Raw genomic sequence first — 25106 nt, 5'->3', positions numbered from 1 at the left:
TGCTTTTATGTTGACTGTAACTGTTGGAAACAGATGTCCATATTAAAAAAGCTGTTAAGAAAATATGTTTTAAAAATTTGCCCAACAGGAAGGAGAAAATTAGAATCTAATAGCAAACTTGTCTCAAAGCAGGGGAGACCACATGAACTTCCTCTTTGAAAATCTGTCCTGGGTGATGACCATATGCTCTCTAAACAGGTTTTCTGTGTTTTAGGGAAAGAAGCTCAGAAAGGACCCCTGCTCTTTGATGACCTCCCTCCGGCCAGCAGTACTGACTCAGGTACAGTCTTCAGGCTCTCCCAGGTGTGTGTCAACGTCTCTACTCATCCTGGGATTGTAGTTGTCTCAATCTTTTTCCCTTTCCCCCATTTTCAACACACAGATGTTTTAGGTGTTGGACTGTCTTTAAGTTTTGAATCCATGGCATCAGGTAAGGCAGAAAAATCTGCTAGTCGCTAGCCCTGAGAAGTACTGCGAGGAAATGTGGAGCAGTTTTCTCTGGTTCATTTGAGTATTTATTTTACTACCTGAAGTACAATTTAACTTTTTAAGGCAGATTTTTATTTCCTTTGAAATAATAGGACTTTAAAATAGGTTCAAGATATTATTCATTGCAGTGTGAGTTGCCACTGGATTGACGCAAAGTTTTGAGTTTATTTCAGTAACCTACATAGGTGTCCTGGTGGGATGGATTCTGAAACTTAAGCCTTGCATATTTTTTGTGGGCTCACTAAGTGTTCTGCTGTGTTTCAGGATCAGGGGGACCTTTGCTTTTTGATGATCTCCCACCCGCTAGCAGTGGCGATTCAGGTAAGTGGTAGGAAAAATCCAAGGTGCTGATGGAAATAATACATAGTATTTTACTCTTATGTGAAATTTATGTATAGGTTTTAACAGGATTTTGGATGACATTAAGTCATAATACAGCATAAGGTTTACTAAAACTATAAACAGGCACATTAATTGGAAGCACAAAGATAAGATAATACTGTATCACTTTCTGGTGATACTAACTTCTTGAGGTTCAGATTGTTGGAACTGCCTTTAAGAATTAAGAGTTCACTAATTTACTCTTAACTTTGTTATTAACATTTTTTAAAAATTCAGAGTTCATTATTCTGATTTGCCTTGTTAAACAGAGTGCTTGACTCAAATGTATCAAGGCTAGTAGCATTGGCTCTACCTCCTCCTGAAAATGTTCCTTTTTATGTCCTAATTAAGTAGAAGGGAAGAATAGAGCAGATTCCTGTTGCCATTGCGGCAAAGGTATGATTCTGTCTCATGAGAACTTCTTAGGTAGAGCTCCTCTGGTTGGGGAAGGTGAGGGTTAGGAGAGGTTGGGAGATAGATGGTGTGGGGGCAGTGGGGAATGCAGGTAATCCCATTTCGTATGCAGGTATATTTTCTATATTTTAGAAAAAGTACTACAGTCATCTTACATAAGAATTCTCAATCTTCAGGGCTGTAGACCCATACCAAAAAACTGCAGCATCCTCACACTCACCGTGTGGCCTGAAACCTTCCCAATAAAGATAGTACCCTTAGTTGTAATGAAAGTTAATATGTTCTGGCTGGGCGTGGTGGCTCACGCCTATAATCCCAGCACTTTGGGAAGCCAAGGCGGGTAGATCACTTGAGGTCAGGAGTTCAAGACCAGCCTGGCCAACATGGCGAAACCCTGTCTCTACTAAAAATACAAAAATTAGCCAGGCATGGTGGCACGTGCCTGTAGTCCCACCTACTCAGGAGGCGGAGGCAGGAGAGTCGCTTGAACCCGGGAGGCAGAGGTTGCAGTGAGCTGAGATCACGCCATTGCACTCCAGCCTGGGTGACAGAGAAAGACTCTGTCTCCAAAAAAAAGGAAAGTTAATACGTTCAAAGAAGGCTGTTAAGGGATTTAATAGAAGAAATGAAGATACAGCATAGCTGTCTCTTATTTATCTATAGGACAAAAGGCAAAGTAGTAAAAATTTAGAAGATTTACATAACACTATTAACAAGCTTAATTTTTTGGATATATAATCTTGGGTCTAGTGTTTTAGATTTCTTGAGAAGTTAACACATTCTTTTTTTTTTTTCTTGAGACGGAGTCTCACACTCTCACCCAGGCTGGAGTGCAGTGGCGCAATCTTGGCTCACTGCTACCTCCACCTCCCGGGTTTAAGCGATTCTCCTGCCTCAGCCTCCTAAGTAGTTGGGACTACAGGCGTGTGCCACCATGCTTGGCTAATTCTTGTATTTTTAGTAGAGACAGGGTTTTCCCATATTGGCCAGGCTGGTCTTGAACTCCTGACCTTGTGATCTGTCCGCCTCAGCCTCCCAAAGTGCTGAGATTACAGGCGTGAGCCACTGCACCCAGCCGATAACACATTCTTTTTTTTTTTTTTTCCTTTTTTGAGACTGTCTCTCGCTCTGTTGCCCAGGCTGGAGTGCAGTGGCACAATCTCAGCTCACTGCAAGCTCTGTCTCCCAGGTTCATGCCATTCTGCTGCCTCAGCCTCCCAAGTAGCTGGGACTACAGGCTCCCGCCACCACGCCCACCTAATTTTTTTGTATTTTTAGTAGAGATGGGGTTTCACCATGTTAGCCAGGATGGTTTCCATCTCCTGACCTCGTGATCCGCCTGCCTCGGCCTCCCAAAGTGCTGGGATGACAGGTGTGAGCGACCTTGCCTGGCCCGATAACACATTCTTAAGTGGGCAGGAACCATTTACAAAAGTTGATTATGTACTAAGCCATAAAATAAGCCTCAATAATCTGTTTCTTGTACAGACTACATTCTCAGACTACAGTGTAATTTGCTTAGAAGTCAATAACAAACCTGTAAGGTGTCTTTATTTTGAAATTTTATTATTTTTCTTTTTTTCTTTTTCTTTTTTTTTTTTAAGACAGTCTCACTCTGTTGTCAGGCTGGAGTGCAGTGTTGCGATCTCAGCTCACTGCAACCTCTACCTTCCGGGTTCAAGTTCCTGTCTAAGCCTCCCGAGTAGCTGGGACTACAGGCACCTGCCACCACACCCAGCTAATTTTTGTATTTTCAGTAGAGACGGGGTTTCACCATGTTGGCCAGGATGGTCTCAATCTCTTGACCTCATGATCCGCCTGCCTCTGCCTCCCAAAGTGCTGGGATTACAGGCGTGAGCCGCCGCGTCTGGCCTTTTTCTTTTTTTGAGATGGAGCCTTGCTCTGTCGCCTAGGCTGGAGCGCAGTGGCGAGATCTCAGCTCACTGCAGCCTCCGCCTCCTGGGTTCCAGTGAGTCTCGTGCCTCAGCCTCCCGAGTAGCTGGGATTACAGGCACTACCATGCCCGGCTAATTTTTTGTATTTTAATTAGAGACCGGGTTTCGCCATGTTGGTCAGGCTTGTCTTGAACTTCTGACCTTAGATGATCTGCCCATCTCAGCCTCCCAAAGTGCTGGGATGACAGGTGTGAACCACAACACCTGGCCATCTGTTTTGGAATTTTAAAGGAAGAAAGTTTCACATCCATATGGGGAAAACTGGAACCCATACAGTAAGCCACAGGACACTAATGGGAACCTTTGGGAGAGATACTGTTGGAAACATCTGTGTTGCGTTATGCAGGGTGCATATGTGTATTATGTTACACTGTTGCAGAAATAGGGCCTTGTGCAACTAATTTACGCTTCTTGAGGGCAGGAACATTTTCATTACTTTTTCCTCAGCACTAAGAAATGTCTGACACAGGGGGTTCGAGACCAACCTACCCAACATGGTGAAACTCCGTCTCTATTAAAAATACAAAAATACAAAAATTAGCTGGGTGTGATGGTGCACACCTGTAGGCTGAGGCAGGAGAATTGCTTGAACCCGGGAGGTGGAGGTTGTAGTGAGCTGAGGTTGCGTCACTGCACTCGAGCCTGGGCGACAGAGTAGACTCCGTCTCAAAAAAAAAAAAAAAAAAAAGACACCTTGTGTTTACCAAAAAAATTTAAAAATTAGCCGGGTGTAGTGGTTCCTGCTTTCAGCCCCAGCTGCTCAGGAGGCTGAGGTGGAAGGATCACTTGAACACAGGAGTTGGAGGCTGCAGTAAACTGTGATCATGCCACTGCATTCTAGTCTGTGTGACAGAATGAGACCCTGTGTCAAAAACAGAAAGAAGAAGAGATGTCTGGCAAAGAGTAGGTTGAGTAAGTAAATAAGTACTTGCATCCTTTTTTTTTTTTTTTTTTAAGAGAAACGTCTTACTACTTTGCCCAGCAGGTCTCAAATGCCTGGGCTGAAGTGATCCTTCTGCCTCAGTCTCCAGAAGTAGCTGTGACTGCAGGCATGTGCCACTGCATCTGGCTGTTGCATACTTTTATACCTAAATGCAGAGAACATTTCAAGTCATTTATTAGGACAGCAGCTGCCCTTATTGGAGATTGATGTGTTAGGCACTGTGACAAATGCTCTTCCTACTTGTCCTAACCCATTTTCAAACATCCCTCTGAGATGACAGTATTCTTACCATGTTACGCACGGGTGAAGACAGCTGAGACTGAAAGGTTAAGTTGCACACCTCTTTGAAACTTGACTTTTCTCATTTCAAACACATACACTGCAGATTCCCTTAGCTTTGAGTACAGATTCATCCTTTTGCTAGTGGGAACAGCTGTGGCAGCCTTATTTTGCCTTTGAAAGGATGTATTACAGTTCTTAAAGGCTGCCATTTACCTCATTTTGAGCCTTTTCGAGTACTTGTTACTTTTTGGAACGTGATTAGGATATGTTAGTTTGCTTACAGATTTTGTAAGTGTTTAACACTAAGAGCCTGTGGATATAAAAACATGTATATGCTACAGGCCAAAAAAAAACATGTATTTTTACCACTGGGAAAAAGTCTTTTACAAACCCCTTCAGCAGGGTCAGTTTGACTCAGGGCCTGGATCTTAACTTTATGTTCTCTCACTGTGGGACCCCTCCGCCCCCCGCCAACCATGAAGACACAACTCCTGGGTCTGCCTGTGTCTGCCAGTCCTTGCTTCAAATGACCTTGTCTTTGAGTGCTAGGATGAAGCCCAGTCTACTAGTGACTTTTTCCAACAGTCTACAGCTGTGTTTCTGTCTGGCTTTTACTTTATTTCCAGGTTCTCTTGCCACATCAGTATCCCAGATGGTAAAGACTGAAGGGAAAGGAGCAAAGAGAAAAACCTCCGAGGAAGAGAAGAATGGCAGTGAAGAGCTTGTGGAAAAGAAAGTTTGTAAAGGTTTTCAGACAATTTGAAAACAAATGTATTAGACTTCATATTTTAAAACAACCCAGAGCAAAACCAGTTTCAGCTTTCTAATAATACTTTCTTTTTATGTCTGTATTTAAGAAATGAGTAGGGTTCCCTTTTTGCAAATGAATTTCCAAGTTTCTCTGTGCTTTCTCCTACTTTTCATGTACATCTATCTCTGATCCTACCTTTGATCAGATAGGAAACCTACATTTGTTCCTCAAGAGTTAAAAAATACAGGTGGTTTTTTTCTTAGCCTTCTGCAGTGAATGGTTAGTTTTTTGACCACCTAGTCTCTCTCTGACTTCCAATCTTTGTTTGCAGTTTGTCAATTAGTGCTTTGAATTACGTGATTTAGCTTAGTAGGCAGCTTCCCTAAGCCTGGAAAAAGCCATTGAAATTCGTAGTCAGTTGTGTAACTTGTCAAAGTTAGTGAGGAAGAAAACGAAAAGTATTAACTAAAGAGAATACTTCAGTTGTGGTACTAAAGTATTCTTGAGCTGTGGGATTTTCTTTTTTTCTTTTCTTTTTTTTTTTTTGAGACGGAGTCTCGCTCTGTCGCCCAGGCTGGAGTGGCACCATCTCGGCTCACTGCACGCTCCGCCTCCCGGGTTCACACCATTCTCCTACCTCAGCCTCCCGAGTAGCTGGGACTACAGACGCCCGCCACCACGCCTGGCTAGTTTTTTGTATTTTTAGTAGAGACGGGGTTTCACCATGTTAGCCAGGATGCTCTCGATCTCCTGACTTCGTGATCTGCCCGCCTCGGCTTCCCAGAGTGCTGGGATTACAGGCGTGAGCAACCGCGCCTGGCCCGAGCTGTGGGATTTTCATTGACTGCATTGTCCTTTGTCACAGATTACCTCAGTGAAAGCTGTATGATGCAGGCAGAGGTATGTGAAAAAACCCACTTGTAGCTTTGCTGGGAAGATGTCATCTTCAGCTTAGCTTGTCACTTCCCAGAAGACAGCTCTTCACAGTGTTCATTTTATTATTTGTCTGGCATTAGGTATCAGAAAATAAGCTTAAATGAGTCTAACCATTAAATGTAAATAGATCTCTGCCTGCATTGGAATCTTTTATCCTTTTCTTCCTCAGTTGAAGTAAAAGCAGCCGATCTTACCATTTGTTCAAATTCTTCACCAGCCTTGAGCATGGAAATACGTATTTTCAGGGCATCTTAAGGGCTTTTGAGATAAACTCGCCTGACTTGCATTGTCTGACTGACTTGCATTTGTCCTTATTCAATTATCACAAGACTGATTTGCACATGATCCTTTGGCCTGATTTGAATCTCACTTCTCTGGGATGGCAGCACATCCCTTGCCCTGATGCTTTGACTTACACCCTAGACAGAGTTGTTTTGTGCTCACTGACTCCTCTTTTGTGTCCCTGTGCAACCTCTTAGAGCTCACCCTGTCCAACAGTGCTCCGATTTGAGTTATAGACTTGCAGCTGGGGAGATACCTTAAGGGGTATTGCTTATTTGTTTGTGCCATTAGGATATCGCTGAGTCAGACAGTCATAGTTCCCTCTCGTTTGCTCTGGGACTAGGGTTTCCAGAGGGTTGGGCACAGTTTTGTATTGGCTCTTTTGTTCTCTTTTCCTTAGCCTCTTCGGTGATCTTTGGTCTGAAGGGCTATGTGGCTGAGCGGAAGGGTGAGAGGGAGGAGATGCAGGATGCCCACGTCATCCTGAACGACATCACCGAGGAGTGTAGGCCCCCATCGTCCCTCATGTGAGTCTCATGTGGTAGGAAGCCCGGCTGGCATTAACATCTCCTGGGTTCTGACTGGCATTTTGGACTGGCTAGTTTGTATTTACTAGCAAATCTAACACATCACTTGATTGTACATCAGTGATTCTCAGCTGGTGTTGATTTTGCTCCCCGCCCAGGGGACATTTGTCAGTGTTTGGGTACATTTTTGTCACAACTGCGGGAGGGAGTTGTTACTGGCATCTGGTGGGTAGAGACTAGGGATGCTGCTAAACATCTTAGAAGCACAGGGCAGCCCCACAACAAGGAATTGTTCAGCCTGGAATGTCAGTAGTGTTGCGGTTGAGCAGCCCTGCTGAGCGGGAGATGACGCTTCATAGCATGGCTCTGCAGCGTGTGTTACTCCTTACCAGCAACTGAGCGGCTTCTGGCAGAGAATATTTTTAATCCATGACCTAGAAGATAAGAGTTGGAAGCCACTAATTAAAGTATGAATGGTGATCAAGCAGAGCTAGTACAGATAATCAGGGCCCAGGAAGAACAAAAGTCAAAATGATGTCAAGGAAAAGACAGACAATGAAAAATTAGCTGCAACTATGCAAACTAAAATGAAGCCTTCTGGATAAGCTCTTGGGCCTGGAAAAAAAGAAACCAGAAGGTAGGACATTAAGTTGGCTGTTAACATACATTATAGTACATATTTAATAATATATATTACATAGGTTACATAATTCAGAATTACATAATAAATACATTACGTACCTTTACTGACACCAGTTGGTCATTAACATACAGTGTGCTGGAGCCGTGTGGGCTGATGGTGTTTGTCCAGTAGATGAGGTCTGCTCATGGAGATGAGGTGATGGCTGCTGCAGAGCAGCTGATCCTATGTAGAGGGGACGAGATACACACCCATTGAGACAGGGTCTTGCTGTCTTGCTCAGGCTGGAGTACAGTGGCACAATCATAGTTCACTGCAGGCTTGACCTCCGAGGCTCAAGCAGTCCTCCCACCTCAGCGTCCTGAGTAGCTGGGACCATAGGCATGTGCCACCACAGCCGGCTAATTTTTTGAATTTTTTGTAGAGACAGTGTCTCCTTAAGTTGCTCAGGCTTGTCTCAGAGTCCTGGGCTCAAGCCATCCTCCCACCTTGGTCTCCCAAAGTGCCGGGATTACTCGCATGAGCCACCATACCCAGCCTGGGATTTGCATTCAAACCAGGAAAGGGACCTCTGGAGCCCAAGAAGGCAGATCCATTGAGTGTAAATTTAACTGGGAACACTAAATCATGCCTTGCAAATAACAGGCAGTAAGAACAGCTCTGAGTTATAAACCAGATGAGGTTTTTTTCTCATGGCTCAGGATGTCCTAAATTGAAAAGGAATTCCAAAAAATTTGAAAGAAAAGCAGCTCTCTAGAATAAATGTCATTTCTCATAGGCATTTTTGTGTTTTTTTTTCCTTGAAATAGTTTATTTGATGTCTTTTATTCCATATATATGGGTTTTCTGGCAAAATTTGAAAGGGGAATGGGAATAAGAGTAGTAAGATAGGTTTTAAAAATGAGATATTTAAAATTTATTTGAGTAACAATTCTGTAATATCCTCCCTGCTCTTATGCAGTCATGTGCTGAATAACAACATCAAGTCAGTGATGGACTGCATATATGACGGTGCTCCCATAAGATTACAAATTTTGTAGCGATGGGGTCTCGCTATGTTACCCAGGCTGGTCTTGAACTCCTGGCCTCAAGTGATCCTCCTGCCTTGGCCACCTCCCAAAGTGTTGGGATTAACAGGTGTGAGCTGTCGTGTTCAGCCATAATACCATGTTTACTGTACCTTTTCTATGTTTAAATACACAAATACTACCAGTGTGTTACAACTGCCTATGGTATTCAGTGCAGTAACATGCTGTGCAGTTTAGCCTAGGAGCAATAGGCTCTACCACGTGTGTAGCTTAGGTGTGTAGTAAGCTGCGCTGTCTTAGTTTGTGTAAATATGTTCTATGATGTTCACACAACAAAATCACCTAACAGTGCATTTCTGTTAAGTGATGCATGACTGTATTTTTTACTGTTTTCGATAAATAACTTGATCTGTTTGTTAATGTTTAAAACGAAATCTGATTTAAATAGGAACGGAGTTCTGAATTTTAGTTTTGTTGTCAGTGAAAAATCCGAATTAACAGATCTTGATCTTTGAAGCAAATGTGAGTTTTAAACATTTAATGTAAAATACTGCGAAAAGTGTTACAGCTCTTTTAGAATATTAGACCTTTAGCAGGTCTTGCAGTCTTCACCAGAAACACTCCCACACCTACATACACATAGTTGTTTTTTTTTTTGAGACAGAGTCTCGCTCTGTCACCCAGGCTGAAGTGCAGTGGTGCGATCTCAGCTCACTGCAAGCTCCGCCTCCTGGGTTCACGCCATTCTCCTGCCCCAGCCTCCCGAGTAGCTGGGACTATAGGCGCCTGCCACCACACCCGGCTAATTTTTTTGTATTGTTAGTAGAGATGGGGTTTCACCATGTTAGCCAGGATGGTCTTGATCTCCTGATCTCGTGATCCGCCCGCCTCAGCCTCCCAAAGCGCTGGGATTACAGGCATGAGCCACCACACCTGGCCCACACACAAGTATTTTTAAAAAAAAAAAAAAGATAAAATGCTGTGAAAGTTACTTAAATATTTGTCTCAGTTAAAGCCTTTTTTTTTTCCCATTTGTAACAGTGTGACTGGTGTCTTAACCAGTGTGACTTCCTCTGACTTATTAATGTTCACTCTTTGAGACAAAATTTAAAAACTTTAATGGAAAAGTGTGGTTTTTGCTGTGAGAATTTGATTAACTCTCAATTCATTCTTTCAGTACTCGGGTTTCATATTTTGCTGTTTTTGATGGACATGGAGGAATTCGAGCCTCAAAATTTGCCGCACAGAATTTGCATCAAAACTTAATCAGAAAATTCCCTAAAGGTGAGACTGAGAACTAAATCAGTTGATACTCATGTTGGTTATTGCTGTTTGGTTGGCTGTGTGAAGCAGTCAGATGTGTCATTTTGGCTTTAGCAGAGAATCATTGATGAGTCTTAAAAGAGTGGTGCTGAGGAGTGGATGCCAAGGCTTCCAGGAGTAGCGGCCATGCAGGTGTGACTTAGAATGGCACTTCTCATGATTCTAAGTGATAGGCACCTTTTGTCAATTGTCTTTGGGTTCAGTTAGTGTCTTGCCTTTATTGGAAAACTAGTAAACCAACTTCAAATGGCACTGTGTTATATGTGAGGAAACAGAGATTGTTCTGGCTGGGCACGGCGGCTCACACAGCACTTTGGGAGGCCAAGGCCAGAAGATCACTCAAGCCCAGGAGTTTGAGACCAGCCTGGCAACATAGGGAGACTCCATCTCTACCAAAAAAAAAAAAAAAAAACCTAACTGGACATGGTGGTATGTGCCTGTGGTCCCAGCTGCTCAGGAGGCTGTGGTGGGAGGATTTTCTGAGCCCCAGGAGGTTGAGGCTGCAGTGAACCACAGTTGCACCATTGCATTGCAGCCTGGGTGACAGAGTGAGACCCAGTCTCAGAAAAAAAAATTAAAAAAAAAAAAAAGAAATAGGGATTGTTCTTAATCATGCTTGAAAATCAATTGATGTGCAGAAATTACAAAAACAAAATGGCCAGCCCTGGTGACCCACGCCTGTAATCCCAGCATTTGGGAGGCCGAGGCAGGTGGATCACGAGGTCAGGAGTTCGAGACCAGCCTGGCCAATGTGGTGAAACCCTGTCTCTACTAAAAACACAAAAATTAGCCTGGCATGGTTGCGCGCGCCTGTATTCCCAGCTACTCAGGAGGCTAAGGCAGAAGAATCTCTTGAACCTGGGAGGCGGAGGTTGCAGTGAGCTGAGATCGCGCCACTGCATTCCAGCCTGGTGACAGAACGAGACTCCGTCTCAAAAAAATAAAACAAAAAACAAACCAAAATGACAGTGGGAGGAGGATAATCTTCCCTCCTTGAGAGATTGTTTTCTTTTGGCCCTTCTGTAATAGGAGATGTAATCAGTGTAGAGAAAACCGTGAAGAGATGCCTTTTGGACACTTTCAAGCATACTGATGAAGAGTTCCTTAAACAAGCTTCCAGCCAGTAAGTATAACTTGATGAAGTTTGAGTGGACTGTGCGTGGTGTTTTCCTAAATGCATTTCAGTCTTCTGATGTGGTTTAACACTATTGCTCACTGTCTGAAAAGTGCGTAGCACTCAGTAAGCTCTTATAACCGTTAGCTAAATCTAAAACAGAAAAAAAGCAAGTGTCAAGGAAATGGTTCATTTTGAAATACAAGATACTTCCCATTGAGCTCTGGAAATTAGTCTCAAAGTGCTGGGCTGTTGGTGGTGACTGTGTTTCTGATGTGTTTCCCCCCAGGAAGCCTGCCTGGAAAGATGGGTCCACTGCCACGTGTGTTCTGGCTGTAGACAACATTCTTTATATTGCCAACCTCGGAGATAGTCGGGTATGTGGCTCTGGAGCCACCCACTTAGATGACAATACGTTTTATGGGGAAAAGACTTTAGCACGTACTTGTTGAATAAGATTAAAGTGATGGTGTCTGGTTGAAACCTTTCTTCTGGGGTTGCTGCAGAGTGTTCTGCTGCAGTTTAACTTCTGGGTAAGGGAACAGCAGCTTAGCTGGAGGCCGTTTGTTCTCTGGGGAACTTACGCCCTATGATAGACTTGTGCTTTAAAACTCAGACCCCGTCTTTTTTGTTTCTTTTTTCCTCCCGTGGTTTGTGTGTGTGATGCTGTGGATCAGAATGTAATCAGTATGCAAGTAGCCTAAATCTTCTTTTATTTCCTTTCTCTGACCTTAGACACTAATGAATGAAAAGCTTTAACCCCTGCCTATCAAAGTTACTGTGATTTCAGAGTAACTTGAGAGCTGTAGCTAGAAAATACCAGATGAGGTGCCATTCATCACCCGAGCCCGGTCCCTGGCTGAGGGAGAAAGCCCAGGGTGTTGTTCCCCCTGGTGACAGTCGTGGGGACGCTGTAAAGCCTAGAGGGTGCTGCTGCGGAAAGCTGGATGCAGACCCTGCCTCCTCTGCATCAGGACCATGTGTTCCGTTCCGTTGCCACTTTTTCACCCGGCCTCCTTGCTCCCTCAGCAGTCACAGGAATCAAGTGACTGTCCATACTTAAGCAGCATCTTTAGACCCCTCCGCACGATGCTTCTGGGGGGATGGTTCATCAAATACTAAGCGCTAGGGGTATGGCAGAGACTATGACAGATGGCAGCCCCTGCCTGGTGGAGTTTACATTCTGGTGGCCCTTTAGTAGACTGGCCTTAGCCCACATGTGTTTAGACCACATGACTGCAGAAATAGCAAGAGGAAAATTGGCAAAAAAACAGAGACTTAGGAGTCAGACCCAAATTTGAATCCTGGCTCTGCTCTGTGACTTTATTGAGTTACTTATTCTTCGTGCCTCAATGTCTTCCTGTAAAACAGACACAATGAACCTGGCAGGGGTGAGAACACCTGGAGGCACTGGTGTGGACGGCCTACCTGGCACTCGGCCAGCATGCACAACGCTTGCCCTCCTCTTTGCCTTCCATAGGCTCATGGACATGTCCCTGGCCTTCGAGACTCTAGGCCAAAAGGGACCTTGATACTTGTTGAGTGCTTCCTTTCATGTCACAAATGTGACAACAGCCAGAGTGAGCGCTTGGCTGTAGTTATTCAGCAGAGTTTGCACCAGAGTTGATATCAAAACCAGGGGCGACTCTCTCCCTAACTGTTGTGTCTTTGACACTTCTTTGCTGCTTGATTCTCTGAACTTACGTTTATCAGCAGGAGGCTGAATGTGAGACTCCATTGTTAACTGTTTTCTTCAAACTCCATTGTTAACTGTTTTTTTCAAATGGTACCTTTAGATGCTGCGCCCACTGAATTTCATGACTATTACAATCTCCATCTTCCCAGGCAATCTTGTGTCGTTATAATGAGGAGAGTCAAAAACATGCAGCCTTAAGCCTCAGCAAAGAGCATAATCCAACTCAGTATGAAGAGCGGATGAGGATACAGAAGGCTGGAGGAAACGTCAGGTAACCAAGGGACTGAGAGGAGCTCATGGGAAGGAGGGCTGTTAGCTGTAGAAGGGTCCCGAGACCTTCAAGGAGTAGAACTTTCCCTGTTACGTAGTCTTCAGTGTGACGAGGCTCTGTCTGAGATCTAACACTGGTGACATAGGTGGATGACCGTTGTAGATTTCACATGTGTCCACATGGAAGGAAACTTGCCTCCCTACATTTGCAAAAGGACAAATTCATATTTACCATTCACAGTGTTTTCTCTGTGCCTAGGAAGTTTCTTAAATACTGTCACTTTTCGTGGTGGCGGGCGCCTGTAGTCCCAGCTACTCGGGAGGCTGAGGCAGGAGAATGGCGTGAACCTAGGAGGCGGAGCTTGCAGTGAGCCAAGATCGCACCACTGCACTCCAGCCTGGGCAACAGAGCGAAACTCCATCTCACAAAAAAAAACAAACAAAAAAAACCTGTCACTTTTCACATTGAATAAGTTAACAGTTTTAGGTGAATTCTCCAGAGAGAAAATCTGAAGTAGTTAAGACGGGTTAAGTAATGTCTTTGGACTTCTTGGGAACAACTGGCACAGAGGACCATGTCTTACTTGGCTCTGTCTTTTGCAGTTTCATTTCACTCTCTCTTTGAATCTTTGAAAACCATATGTCTGCTCTGGTTTTATTATCTGCTTCTATCCAAGGCAGCTAAAGGAGGGCATAAGTCTTTTCTTTTAGAATTCCACTTCAAGGACATTGCGTTATGAATTAGACCGGGAGTATTTTCTGGTTTATTGTACAGTCTGACCATTAAAATTTTATTTTCTGCCAGAGATAAGAGAGATGTCATCTCTTAGTATAAGACTGCACTTACCTATCCTTTGAAGTGTAGTTTCTCTTCTGTTGTTCATTTGGGGAAGCCTTTTTTATTGCTCCAGGCTGAATCTAGTCAGTGGTACAGGGAGGTTTCTGGAGAGTAGTTGGAACCCTTAGCGTTTGTTCAAAAAGCTCTTGGATTAGTAAGAAGCAGTTTCATTCATGGTCGCTGCAGTTTACAGGAGCAGTGATGGGATTATAGGCCTGGTTTCAGGCCTCAAGCAGTGCTGTTTGCCCAGTTTTTGCCACCATAACTACTGTCCTGGTAACTACTGTAGACAGTCATGCCTGAGAATGTGACTCTAACATGAGCGTAAGCATCACCTCTTCTCCCCTTTCTTGTAAGTTTTACATTCATTCTGCTTTTGCCTGAACTCCTTGAAAATAATTGGATACTGACAGTCCGATGGCTGAAAGTAAGGCCAGTTGTGTTGCAGTTGCTTCCTATATCCCAGTCCTTACCTGATTCAGAGAAGTGTTTACATGCCTTAGAGAAATCATTTGACAGTGTGGGCTTTGGGTGACTCCTTCATCTCAGAGAAGGGCTGAGGCTAAGAGACCAGCAGCGTGGGTTGCTGCCCCTGAGTGGGCTTTGGGTGACTCCTTCATCTCAGAGATGGGCTGAGGCTAAGAGACCAGCAGCGTGGGTCGCTGCCCCTGAGCAGCAGAGCCCTGTCGTGGTCTGTTCTCCTGCCTGAGGCCAGGGCTGGCTGCCCCACTCTCAGCTTTTATCATTAAATTTTTCAGACATACAGAAGAAACTTGACAATAGTAAAACATTTCCAAATCTACTAGCAGTGAACATTGTGTCATTTAGTCTGTATAGATGTGTGTCAGGTTGAGCTGTTTAAAAGTTGCACATATGATGACATAACACCCTAAATACTTAAGCATGCATCTCCTGAAGATAAGGACGTTCTTGACATAATTAGTGAGAATTTTCACACCTAAGACAATAATATTTCCTTAGGTTAGGTTATCTAATAACCTGTCTATATTTTTATTTCCCGAGTTATCCCCAAAGTATCTTTGTTTCAAACCAGGGTCTAGTCAGCATCCATGTCTGCTGTGGACTTGGCATTTCTTTTTCTTTTTTTCTTTTTTTTTTTGAGAGAGAGAATCTTGCTCTGTTGCCTGGAGTTTAGTGGCACGATCACAGCTCACCACAGCCTTGACCTCTGAGGTTCAAGCGATCCTCCAGCCTCAGCCTCCCAAGTAGCTGGGACCACAGGCATGTGCCACTGTGCCTGGCTATTTTTTTATTTTTTGGTAGAGACAGGGTCTCTGTCTGTGTTTTCCAGGCTGAGCTAAGTGATCCTTCTGCCTTGGCCTCCCAGAGTGCAGGGACTACAGGTGTGAGCCACTGCACCCTGCCGAGACTCATTTCTTACCAGGCTTTGAACCATGTTATAGGCCAGCAGTTGTACAGAGTCACCAACATTCTGAACCTGCGTATTTTTTTACGGTGTTATTTCTGTATATTTCCTATAAACTGGAAGTTAGGTGTAAGACCTTCTTTAGATTCAGATGAGATGTTTTTAGCAATGTTTTATGGGGGATGCTGTATACTCAGTTATCCTTCACTTCAGTAGGCGCATAATGTGACCCTTAATTAAGTCGCCAAATCCCAGCACTTGGCTCTGGTGGTGACAGCCAGATGCTCCTGTTGCCTTGCGTCATCAGCAGGTAATCTGGGGAGGTTCACTGGTACCTTGTGAATATTCTGTTTCCTGTCAGCCTTTCACCTAATGGTCTTAGCATCCCTAAATCATTATTTCATCAGGGATGTCAAAGATGATTTCCATATTCTGTGATTGTTTTCACATGTATTAGCGGGCATTCTGTAAAGAAACTTCTTATCATTAATAAGAGAACATCATAGATTCTTCTAAAAAAGCAGGGTCAATGTTTCATTCTGTCCTTTATCAATTTGAAAGGAAGACAGTCACCTACAGTTGTGGAAATCAGTGTTTTCCTTTCATTCCTCTGCTTCTCTCCCTCCATCCTTCCTTTGTGAATCACTGTGTGCCAATTGACTATTCATTGTGTTGTAGTCACAGTCATGGTGTTTTCTGCTGCTCACTTTATTTCAGATATGGCCAGTGGAAACTCCTGCTGGCTGGTTCCTGTGTCCTTTTCATATGTGTGTATTAATGTTTAAGAGCCAAAATCCAGGCTGGGTGCAGTGGCTCACATCTGTAATCCCAGCACTTCAGGAGGCTGAAGTGGGTGAATCTCTTGAGCCTAGGAGTTCAAGACCAATTTGGCAACTGTGGTGAAACCCTATCTCTACAAGAAATACCAAAAAATAAAAAAGAGAAATTAGCCAGGTGTGGTGGCACACACTTGTGGTCCTACTCAGGAGGCTGAGGTGGGAGGATTGCTTGAGCCTGGGAGGCAGAGGTTGTAGTGAGCAGAGATCATACCATTGCTTTCAAGCTTGAGTAACAGAGCAAGACTCTTGTTTAAAAAAAATAATAATAATAATAATAATAATTGATTTACATCAGTGTAGGGAATAAATTTTTTTAAAAAGCCCAAATCCATGTTCTCGGGTGCTCAGTTCAGTTGGAGTGTCATTAGTTCTATGTCCACTCAAGACATGCAAAACTAGGAAACACAACACATTTTAAATCGCAAGCTTGGAGTGCTATTTCTTACTCATATTTAACGTTACAGAGTTTTCTTTGGTTTAATATTTGTAGCTCGTTTCTCTTAATGCTAGAAATCTTGGTTCTTAACAACAGTATATTTATTTGTTAAAACAGTTTCATAGTATCAAAATTATCACTACTAGGGGAGCAGAGGGCTCACACCTGTAATTCCAGTGCTTCGGGAAGCTGAGGCAGGAGGATCGCTCCATGTCAGGAGTTTGAGAGAAGCCTGGGCAACGCAGTGAGACCTTATCTCTACAAAAAATAAAAATGGCACCATGGAGCCAGTTCTGGTGGTGTGCGCCTGTGGTCCCAGCCACTCTGGTGGCTGAGACAGAAGGGTCACTTGAGTCTAGGAGTTCTAGGATACAGTGAGCTATGATTGTGCCACTGCACTCCAGCCTAGTTGACAGAGTGAGACCCTGTCTCAAAAAATAAAAATATCCTAACTTTAGTTTGTGTTCCTTGCTGTTCTCTTGTCCTTAGAATATACCTCACTAAAGCAGTACTGTTGGCACTGTGCGCAAAAGTGAAATAACTGTTTTTACTGTGGTTATTTTGCCACTTTGGTTATTAATATTATTAGTTTTCCATTTATTTTTATTCAGTTTATTTTCAGTTTATCCAATTTATAAAGGGCTTTTTTCCCTTTATAAATTACAGGGAGAAAATGAGAACCCCTGTGCATGGCTGGTGGGAATGTGAAATGGTGTAGCCACTATGGAAAACAGTATGGCAGTTCCTCAGACATTAAACACAGAGTTAGCATGTGATCTGCAGTTCCACCTCTGGGTATATACCCAAAAGAATTCTAAGCAGGGACACGAACAGATATTTGCATACCTATGTTCACAGCAGCATTATTCACCATGGGGAAAGGGGGAAGCAACCCAAATGTTCATTGACAGATGGATAAGCAGCGTGAGATGTCTATATAACAGAATATTATTTAACCTCAAAAAGGAAGGAAATTCTGACCCATGCTACAAAATGGATGAACCTGAGGACTTTATGCTAAGTAAAAGAAGCCAGATGCGAAAAGACAAACACTAGGATTTCACTCATATTAGGTACCAGTCAAGTTCACAGAAAGTAGAACGGTGGTTATTGGGGGGTGTGGGGTATGAATTGTGGGGAATGAATTGTGGGGTTAGTGTTTAATGGGAACAATCTCAGTCTGGGAATGTAGAAAAAGTCCTGGGGATGGATGGTGGTGCTGATAACACAACAGTGTGAATATATTTAATGCTGCTGAACTGTACACTTAAAAATGGTTAAGATGGTAAATGTCATGTATATTTTACCACAATAAAAAACATGAAAAACTCCCTATTGCATGCTTCAAAATCTAAATTGAGTAAAAAGACATTTAGAGATGTCATGCTTTCATCCCTGTCCCCTTCTTCCTATTTCTTGATTCTTTCCAGTATTTCTTAACAAAAGTATGTAAATCTTTGTGCATTATTTTTTTTCTACTTTCTTACATTAAAGGTAGCTATGTAGCAGTGAATTTTTCTGAGAAGATTAAGACAAGTTTTATTTTTATTTTACAAGGAAGGCAGCTGAACAGATGGGAAGTTTACATATAGCATTTAAATTTAAATGTCAGTACTGTGTGCCCAGAACTTGATCAATTGCAGGCCTGTGATAACCAAAAGTAACTGTTCTAGCATTGTACCTTTGGTTATCTCTGTAGCACTCATTGTATTAATATGTTGGATTTAGGCATCCACCAGTCTTTGGATGGTCAGGAGATGGAGCTTCCACCTCCCAACCTTAACTTTGCAAACATCACTTGTGGATAGTCTGTTTATTGAGACCAGCTGTGTCTTGCTTTTACTGACATGCAAGAGGAGCTGAAGACCAAGCAGCTTCCAGCTGCCTTTAGCAGCCAGATTAGCCTTAAACACACAAGTAGTAGGATGTCTCAGTCTCACCCAGTCTCTCTCCCTCTCTGGAGAAAGAATTAGAACAGAAAATATCAACAAAACTAGCTAAGATCTGAAGACACTGTTGAACAGCTTGTCCAACAGTAGGAAAACAGTTTTCTGGTTGGCAGAAAACAGAGAAGAGAAATAAAGCAGCACAAAGCAAAAGTTGGAAGTGTGTAAGGGCAGGAGGCCAGTCCTAATGAGGGCTGGTACCAAGGGACAGGCAGATTGGCTTGGTAGGCTGAGACTTAAAATGGCACTACTTGGCCAGGCGTGGTGGCTCACGCCTGTAATCCCAGCACTTTGGGGGGCCAAGGCGGGTGGATCACGAGGTCAGGAGTTCAAGACCAGCCTGGCCAAGATGGTGAAACCCCATCTCTACTAAAAATACAAAAATTAGCTGGTGCGGTGGCAGGCACCTGTAATCCCAGCTACTCGGGAGGCTGAGGCAGGAGGATCACTTGAACCCAGGCGGCAGAGGTTGCAATGAGTCGAGATCACGCCACTGCACTCCAGCCTGGGCAATAGAGTGAGACTCTGTCTCAAAAAAAAAAAGCCACTACTTGCCAAGCATTGTAATTATGAGGGTAGGGGGAAAACTGAGGGAAGAGGAAAGAGAATGAACTTTGGGCAGTTTGTTTGAACTTTGAAAACTGGGCAACGGGGAGAACCTGCTATGAAACAGACAGCTTTCTATTGTGTCTAGAGTAGTTCAGACTTTCTAAGAAATGGACGTGGATAGAGTATGTATTGGTGGCATGCGCCTGTAGTCCCAGCCACTTGGAGGCTGAGGCAGGAGGATCATTTGAGTCCAGGAGCTTGAAGCTATAATGCGCCACCATGTCTGTGAATAGCCACTGCACTCCAGTCTGGGCAACATAGCAGGACCCTTTCTCTTAAAAACAAAAAAGAGTTCCGGTGAAATGGATAAAGCAGGCTGGAAAGGACGAAGCCTGTGGGGCTGCTGGGGCTGAGTCCCGACCAGCTTCATCAGTGGTGATCCTTTTGAACTTGTACCAAAGTTTCCAGAACAGAGGCGGCATGGATTTACCCTTGTGTGATGCTCGATCTCAGAGTTGGGACTCTGTGATTGGCCTTTGTTGAACTGACAGGTATTTGAATGTGCACATCCTATGTAGGACATTGCATTGAGTGTAGGCATAGTGCCAGGGCAGCTTGCCTCATCATTACCAAACGCGTTTCCTGGGATCTATCATTCTGTCCATTGTGCTTTCTCCTGTTACTCTAGCAGTTCAGTGAATGTAAGATTACTACTCTGTATATGGAACTTTGAAAACAAGAATGAGGCCACATTACGCCTGTAATCTCAGCACTTTGGGAGGCTGAGGTGGGAGGACTGCTTGAGGCTAATTGTTTAAGGACCAGCCTGGGCAACACCACATCTGTACAAAAAAAATTTTTTTTTATTTACCTGGACTTGGTGACACCTGTAGTTCTAGCTACTCAGGAGGCTGAGGTGGGAGGATCATGAGCCCAGCGAGCGATTGCACCACTGCCCTCCAGCCTGGGCAACAGAGGGAGACCCTGTCTCTTAAAAAAAAAAAGAGAGAGAATGAGAGATGGCAGTTCCTGTGCTGCTCATATTGTCCTTCTTTAGACTTAGGGATTGTTTCACATTTTCTGTACTGTGTTGTGTAGTACCAGAAGTTGCTGGTAGCTACTTGGTCTTCTGGGACCTGCCATTGCAGAGGTGGTGATTGTAATCTTAATCTTGTTGAAACAGGATGGATTTATGACTGGGATAGCCGGAAGCCACACCAGACACCCAGTCACCTGGTCATGGGAGAGGTACTTTGTTGGCTTTTCATAGTACTTACACTGTGAGCTGCTTTCTGAAGTGGCACTCTTAAGGCCAGGTGCCCCCACCCATCTTCAGTCCTCAGCTCTTCCCCTGTGCACTGTTTCCTCTTGCTATTTAACAGTTTGTATCCTAGAAGATCGCTAGGCGTTTTGCAGATACCAGCAGAAGTCTTTGAAGAAGAAAAAACATGTTTGTTACGGATACTGAACTGTGAGCCACTGAGAGGGTAACTGGGGCCCAGAGAAGGGCCAGGCTGAATTCTGCCTTTAGGACATTAGCCCAGGAAGCATTTCCTACCATGTGCAGCCATCTGCACCGCATCTCCTGAACTTGCTTGGTCCATGATTTGGGAGCCCCGTGGTGATCTTAAATGCCCATGCGCAGCCGTGGCATTTGCGGAGTGCTCTCTCACACGTTGAGTATGGTTCTCTGCCTTGCCTTTACAAACAAGGGCCTGAAGGGGAGAGAGCTTGCAGCTGCCTAAGGCGACAGTGCTGCAGCCTAGACCAGAATTGTTCTTTGGGGCAGTAGGCTCCCCCAAATGGTTTTTCCTTGGCAACAGGACTGTCCCTTAGATGTCTCTTCCCATTTGTAGATCACTGCCCCATCTCCTCCATATCCCCTCACCTAAAATAGAATGGGTGAAACTATGATGCTATGCAGGATACTGTCATTTACATTAACGTTAAACCGTACCTGTACTTGATGCAAAGGACATGTGCTCCACAATCCAGGAATAGCCACTTTCAGGGATTTTCCAAATCTAGTTAGATTGAAATGCAAAATATCCCTCTGTTCTAGCTATTGTTAACCCTGGCTGCATGTGGGAAACACTCAAGGAGCTTTAAGATACAAAACACTGCCAGGCTCCCTTACCCAGTCAGTCAAATCCGATTCTGGAGTTGGGACCTAGGTGTGTGATGAGAACTGCTGAGTTCTTCAAAGGTTAAGCTGGGCAGCACTGCTTGGCAGCCACTGGAGGTGCTGTTCCCACCCATGTGCAGCTGGACAGGGTCCCTACCCCAGGGCAGCAGTTAATGGCCTAGACACCCCTGCATATTTGAGATCAAGAAATGTCAGTAGTGGTTAATAATATGAATTCCACAGTCTGTATCTTTCACACTTCCATTCTCTGCTTTTAAGGTGAGATTCTAAGTACTGTGGACCCATAATCTGTCAGGTAGAGTCTGAAATGTTTTTCCTCTCATTTTAGGGATGGGCGTGTTTTGGGTGTGCTAGAGGTGTCACGCTCCATTGGGGACGGGCAGTACAAGCGCTGCGGTGTCACCTCTGTGCCCGACATCAGACGCTGCCAGCTGACCCCCAATGACAGGTAAAAGGGCCCTATAAGAGGCACAGGTGTGTGTGCATGTGGGTTTATTTCTCTTCCTCACTTCTTCCAGTTTCTATCAAGCCTTTGTTGGAGGGAAGGTGTGCATGGTGCTAGGCCCTGGGGGTGCAGAGATAAACAGAATGTGGTTTCTGCTCTGGTGGGGTCCATGGTGGTAGGGGACACACATGGGGATGGGCAGCTGCAGTCCAGTGTGTCCTAGGCATGTGCTGTGTGCTGGGGTCTTTGGCAGTAGGGGAAGGGGGGGTATCCCTGTCAGAGAGAGGAGAAGGGCCTTCCTGGCAGAGGGAACACACAGTAAGGCATTAAAATGTGACAGTGTGAAAGCATGGCCAGACAGGCGCTTGAGGGACCGAGGGAGTGGTGGGAAAGTGATAGCAGGGTACTTTGGGGGCAGATCCTGAAGGGCCGGCCCTCAGCCCCATGCTGGAGAGTTTGAACTTTAGTTGATCACTGGTGGAGAGTCATAGGTTTTTACACAGAGCCAGGATCGGTTGAGAAAGAGACTGTTCACTTGTTCATCTCCTGTTCTCCATGCCTAAGGGTACGGCACCGTGCTGGCCGAGGGCAAGGCCTCAACAGGTGACGGTTAAGGATGGCATTATGGGGCTAGGGAGGCCCGTGAGCAGCGGTGCAGCAGCCCTGGCCTGCTGGTGAGGGCTGAACTAAGGCAGTAGCAGGAGGGGGTCAAGGAAAGCTCCCGGAAGCAGGATTCACAGCACTGAGTTGATGAGGGGAGGCGAGAGACACTAGTGGCACTGTGGCGAGTGGTCCTCCGAGTGCTGCTCTGAGTCCTGCCCCAGTGCTGCGGATGAAGAGCACGTGCCTTGCTTTGGCACTCGCCTGCGTGGCCTCATCTTGAGCCACTGCCCCATTCTCCACATCTTCTTCAGTGTGTTTGTCACGTTCTCACGTACCGCGGGGTCCTCCATCATCTTTCCAGCAGCCGCCGCCTCTGGTTTTCTGAATGATGCACCTTCTGCTTTGCCTCCTAGCTCCCCTTCCTGGGTTGTAATCATGGGTCTGTGTGATTGGTTATTCAGGGTCTGACTTTCAGGACACTGGAAGGGGCGGGAGCCTGCCAGGACTAGGCCCCACTGTGTTCTTAGCATGGACGATATGCTCAGCAAATAGTGGCTGAGTGAAAGCCTAGTTAAACAAGGAAAACAGGCTGGGTGTGGTGGCTCACGCCTGTAATCCCAACACTTTGGGAGGCGGAGGCAGGTGGATCACCTGTGGTCAGGAGTTTGAGGCCAGCCTGGCCAACATGGCAAAACCTCATCTCTACCAAAAATACAAAAATTAGCCAGGCGTGGTGGTGGGCGCCTGTAATCCCAGCTACTCAGGAGACTGAGGCAGGAGAATCACTTGAACCTGGGAGGTGGAGGTTACAGTGAGTCGAGATCATGCCATTGCTCTCCAGCCTGGGCAACAAGAGCGAAAGTCCGCCTCAACAACAACAGCAGCAGCAGCAACAAAAAACAAATAAAAAAACACAAAAAAACCCCACAGATATTACAGTGAGAAAAGGAGGGTGGCTTATACCGCAAAGCTGTGGGGACGCGTATTCCCCACCCCCAATGCCAGGAGAACTAGAACTGTCACATTGAATCCATTGGTGTTCAGAAAGATTCCAGGGACAGTCTAGGGGGGTTTGATTCTGAAAGGGAGAGCATGTGGTTTTCAAACACAGGAACACGCACAGCTGCCCCTTCTTGGGCCTCGGACTTGGATGCAGCCCCAAGCTGTGCAGTGTGTGCCCAAGGATGTTTCACCGAGGCTGGGCTCGTTCTCAGCTTTCTATCTGGAAGTGGTGTAAGGCCTATGGTGTTATAAATTCTTGTATATTTACCATAACACCCATGTTTTTATTCAGTGATTTTTCTTGAGTTTGTCTAAGAAAGTACAGCACCTAATGTTTGAGGTAATTAATAATTCTGTTAATTGGTGAAGAGAAGGATAGTCTCAGTTTTGATGTATAACATCCTATCCACAAATACTTGTAAGTAGTTTAAACCTTTGTCTCAGAAGTTTAAACCTTTGTCTCAGAAATTAAGTGGGTTTAAACAAATCTTAGCCTGGCCAGGCGCTGTGGTTCATGCCTGTAATCCCAGCACTTTGGGAGGCTGAGGCAGGTGAATCACCTGAGGTCAGGAGTTTGAGACCAGCCTGGCCAACATGGTGAAACCCTGTCTCTACTAAAAATAGAAAAAATTAGCCGGGCGTGGTGGCGGGCACCTGTAATCCCAGCTACTCAGGAGGCTGAGGCAGGAGAACAGCTTAAACTGGGAAGGTGGAGGTTGCAGTGAGCCAAGATTGCGCCATTGCACTCCAGCCTGGGCAACAAGAGTGAAACTCCATCTCAAAAAAAAAAAAAAAAAAAAAAAAAAACCTTAGCCTTTGAATAGTTGGACAAATATTTATTTTATCTCCATCTCCAGGCCCTTTTTTTATTTTTTATTTTTTGGTTGGGCCTAAAACCCGTTTATATTTCTCCCTGGTGTTGTAGGTTCATTTTGTTGGCCTGTGATGGGCTCTTCAAGGTCTTTACCCCAGAAGAAGCCGTGAACTTCATCTTGTCCTGTCTCGAGGTGAGAAATCTCACACGGGGGTGGTGATTGTCCCAACTGTGTCTTAGTTTTCAGAGAAGTAGAAGTTCTGAGACCCCATTTCCTCCCATTGTGGGACAGCCCTTGTGCCCTTTTTCAGTGTGAACTCTGCCTACTGACTCACTGGTCAGTTTGTCCTGCCAGCCCTGATGGAGACCAGAGCAGCTCTTCTTCCTGGCAGTCATGTCTCAGGAAAGTGACAGGGTGCAGGGTCACTCCATTCACTCATTCCCTTTCTCATCTGGTAGGATGAAAAGATCCAGACCCGGGAAGGGAAGTCCGCAGCCGACGCCCGCTACGAAGCAGCCTGCAACAGGCTGGCCAACAAGGCGGTGCAGCGGGGCTCGGCCGACAACGTCACTGTGATGGTGGTGCGGATAGGGCACTGAGGGGTGGCGCGCGGCCAGGAGCACGCATGGTATTGACTTAAAAGGTTCATTTTGTGTGTGTGCACATTGTGTGTTTTGTGTACTCCTGTGGGACTCCCATGGTTGTAAATAAAGGTTTCTCTTTTTTTTTCCTAGTCTTTTGAGTTATTGTACTGTGAGCACCTCTTGACCCTTCAGAGATTGTGTTTGCTTTTGAATATGCTGTCTTTCCTTGTTAAAACCATTATAGGCATCTTGGACTGGCTCGTAGTGGCCTGCAAGCTGCTGGTTGTGTGATGTTTTGTAGTTCACGGGCATTTTGCTGTGCTTTCACTCTCATGATGACCCTGGTTGGGGAAGTGGCATGTTGCAATGAAGAGACCCAGGGGATGACTGGTTAGTCAAGGCTAGGCCCAGACCAGGGCTTTGGGAACCCTCTAGCTCTTTTCAGTTTTCCCTATGGAAATAGTGTTGCAAAATGTTACATAGCA

General features: G+C 44.9%; 1 protein-coding gene across 2 annotated transcripts in view; it reads left to right on the top strand.

The window, feature by feature from the left end:
* ILKAP (ILK associated serine/threonine phosphatase) overlaps nucleotides 1–24770 on the top strand; it is a 33448-nt gene extending 8678 nt beyond the window's left edge. The window contains exons 2-12 of one of the 2 annotated variants that reach the window (XM_019022674.3): nucleotides 215–280; nucleotides 754–810; nucleotides 5091–5210; nucleotides 6834–6960; nucleotides 9806–9912; nucleotides 10981–11074; nucleotides 11355–11442; nucleotides 12911–13032; nucleotides 21501–21620; nucleotides 24148–24229; nucleotides 24496–24770. In XM_019022674.3, coding sequence (XP_018878219.1) covers nucleotides 215–280; nucleotides 754–810; nucleotides 5091–5210; nucleotides 6834–6960; nucleotides 9806–9912; nucleotides 10981–11074; nucleotides 11355–11442; nucleotides 12911–13032; nucleotides 21501–21620; nucleotides 24148–24229; nucleotides 24496–24636 — 1124 coding nt within the window. In that variant the 3' untranslated portion in view covers nucleotides 24637–24770. Of the gene's footprint in view, nucleotides 1–214; nucleotides 304–753; nucleotides 811–5090; nucleotides 5211–6833; nucleotides 6961–9805; nucleotides 9913–10980; nucleotides 11075–11354; nucleotides 11443–12910; nucleotides 13033–21500; nucleotides 21621–24147; nucleotides 24230–24495 lie in introns of those variants that run through there. The other variant, XM_019022675.4, reaches the window with a different exon arrangement.
* The last annotated feature ends 336 nt before the right edge of the window (nucleotides 24771–25106 follow it).

This window comes from Gorilla gorilla, chromosome 11 (assembly GCF_029281585.2).
Source record: "Gorilla gorilla gorilla isolate KB3781 chromosome 11, NHGRI_mGorGor1-v2.1_pri, whole genome shotgun sequence".
NCBI lineage: Eukaryota > Metazoa > Chordata > Mammalia > Primates > Hominidae > Gorilla > Gorilla gorilla.
This window is presented reverse-complemented; position numbering and strand designations above follow the sequence as displayed.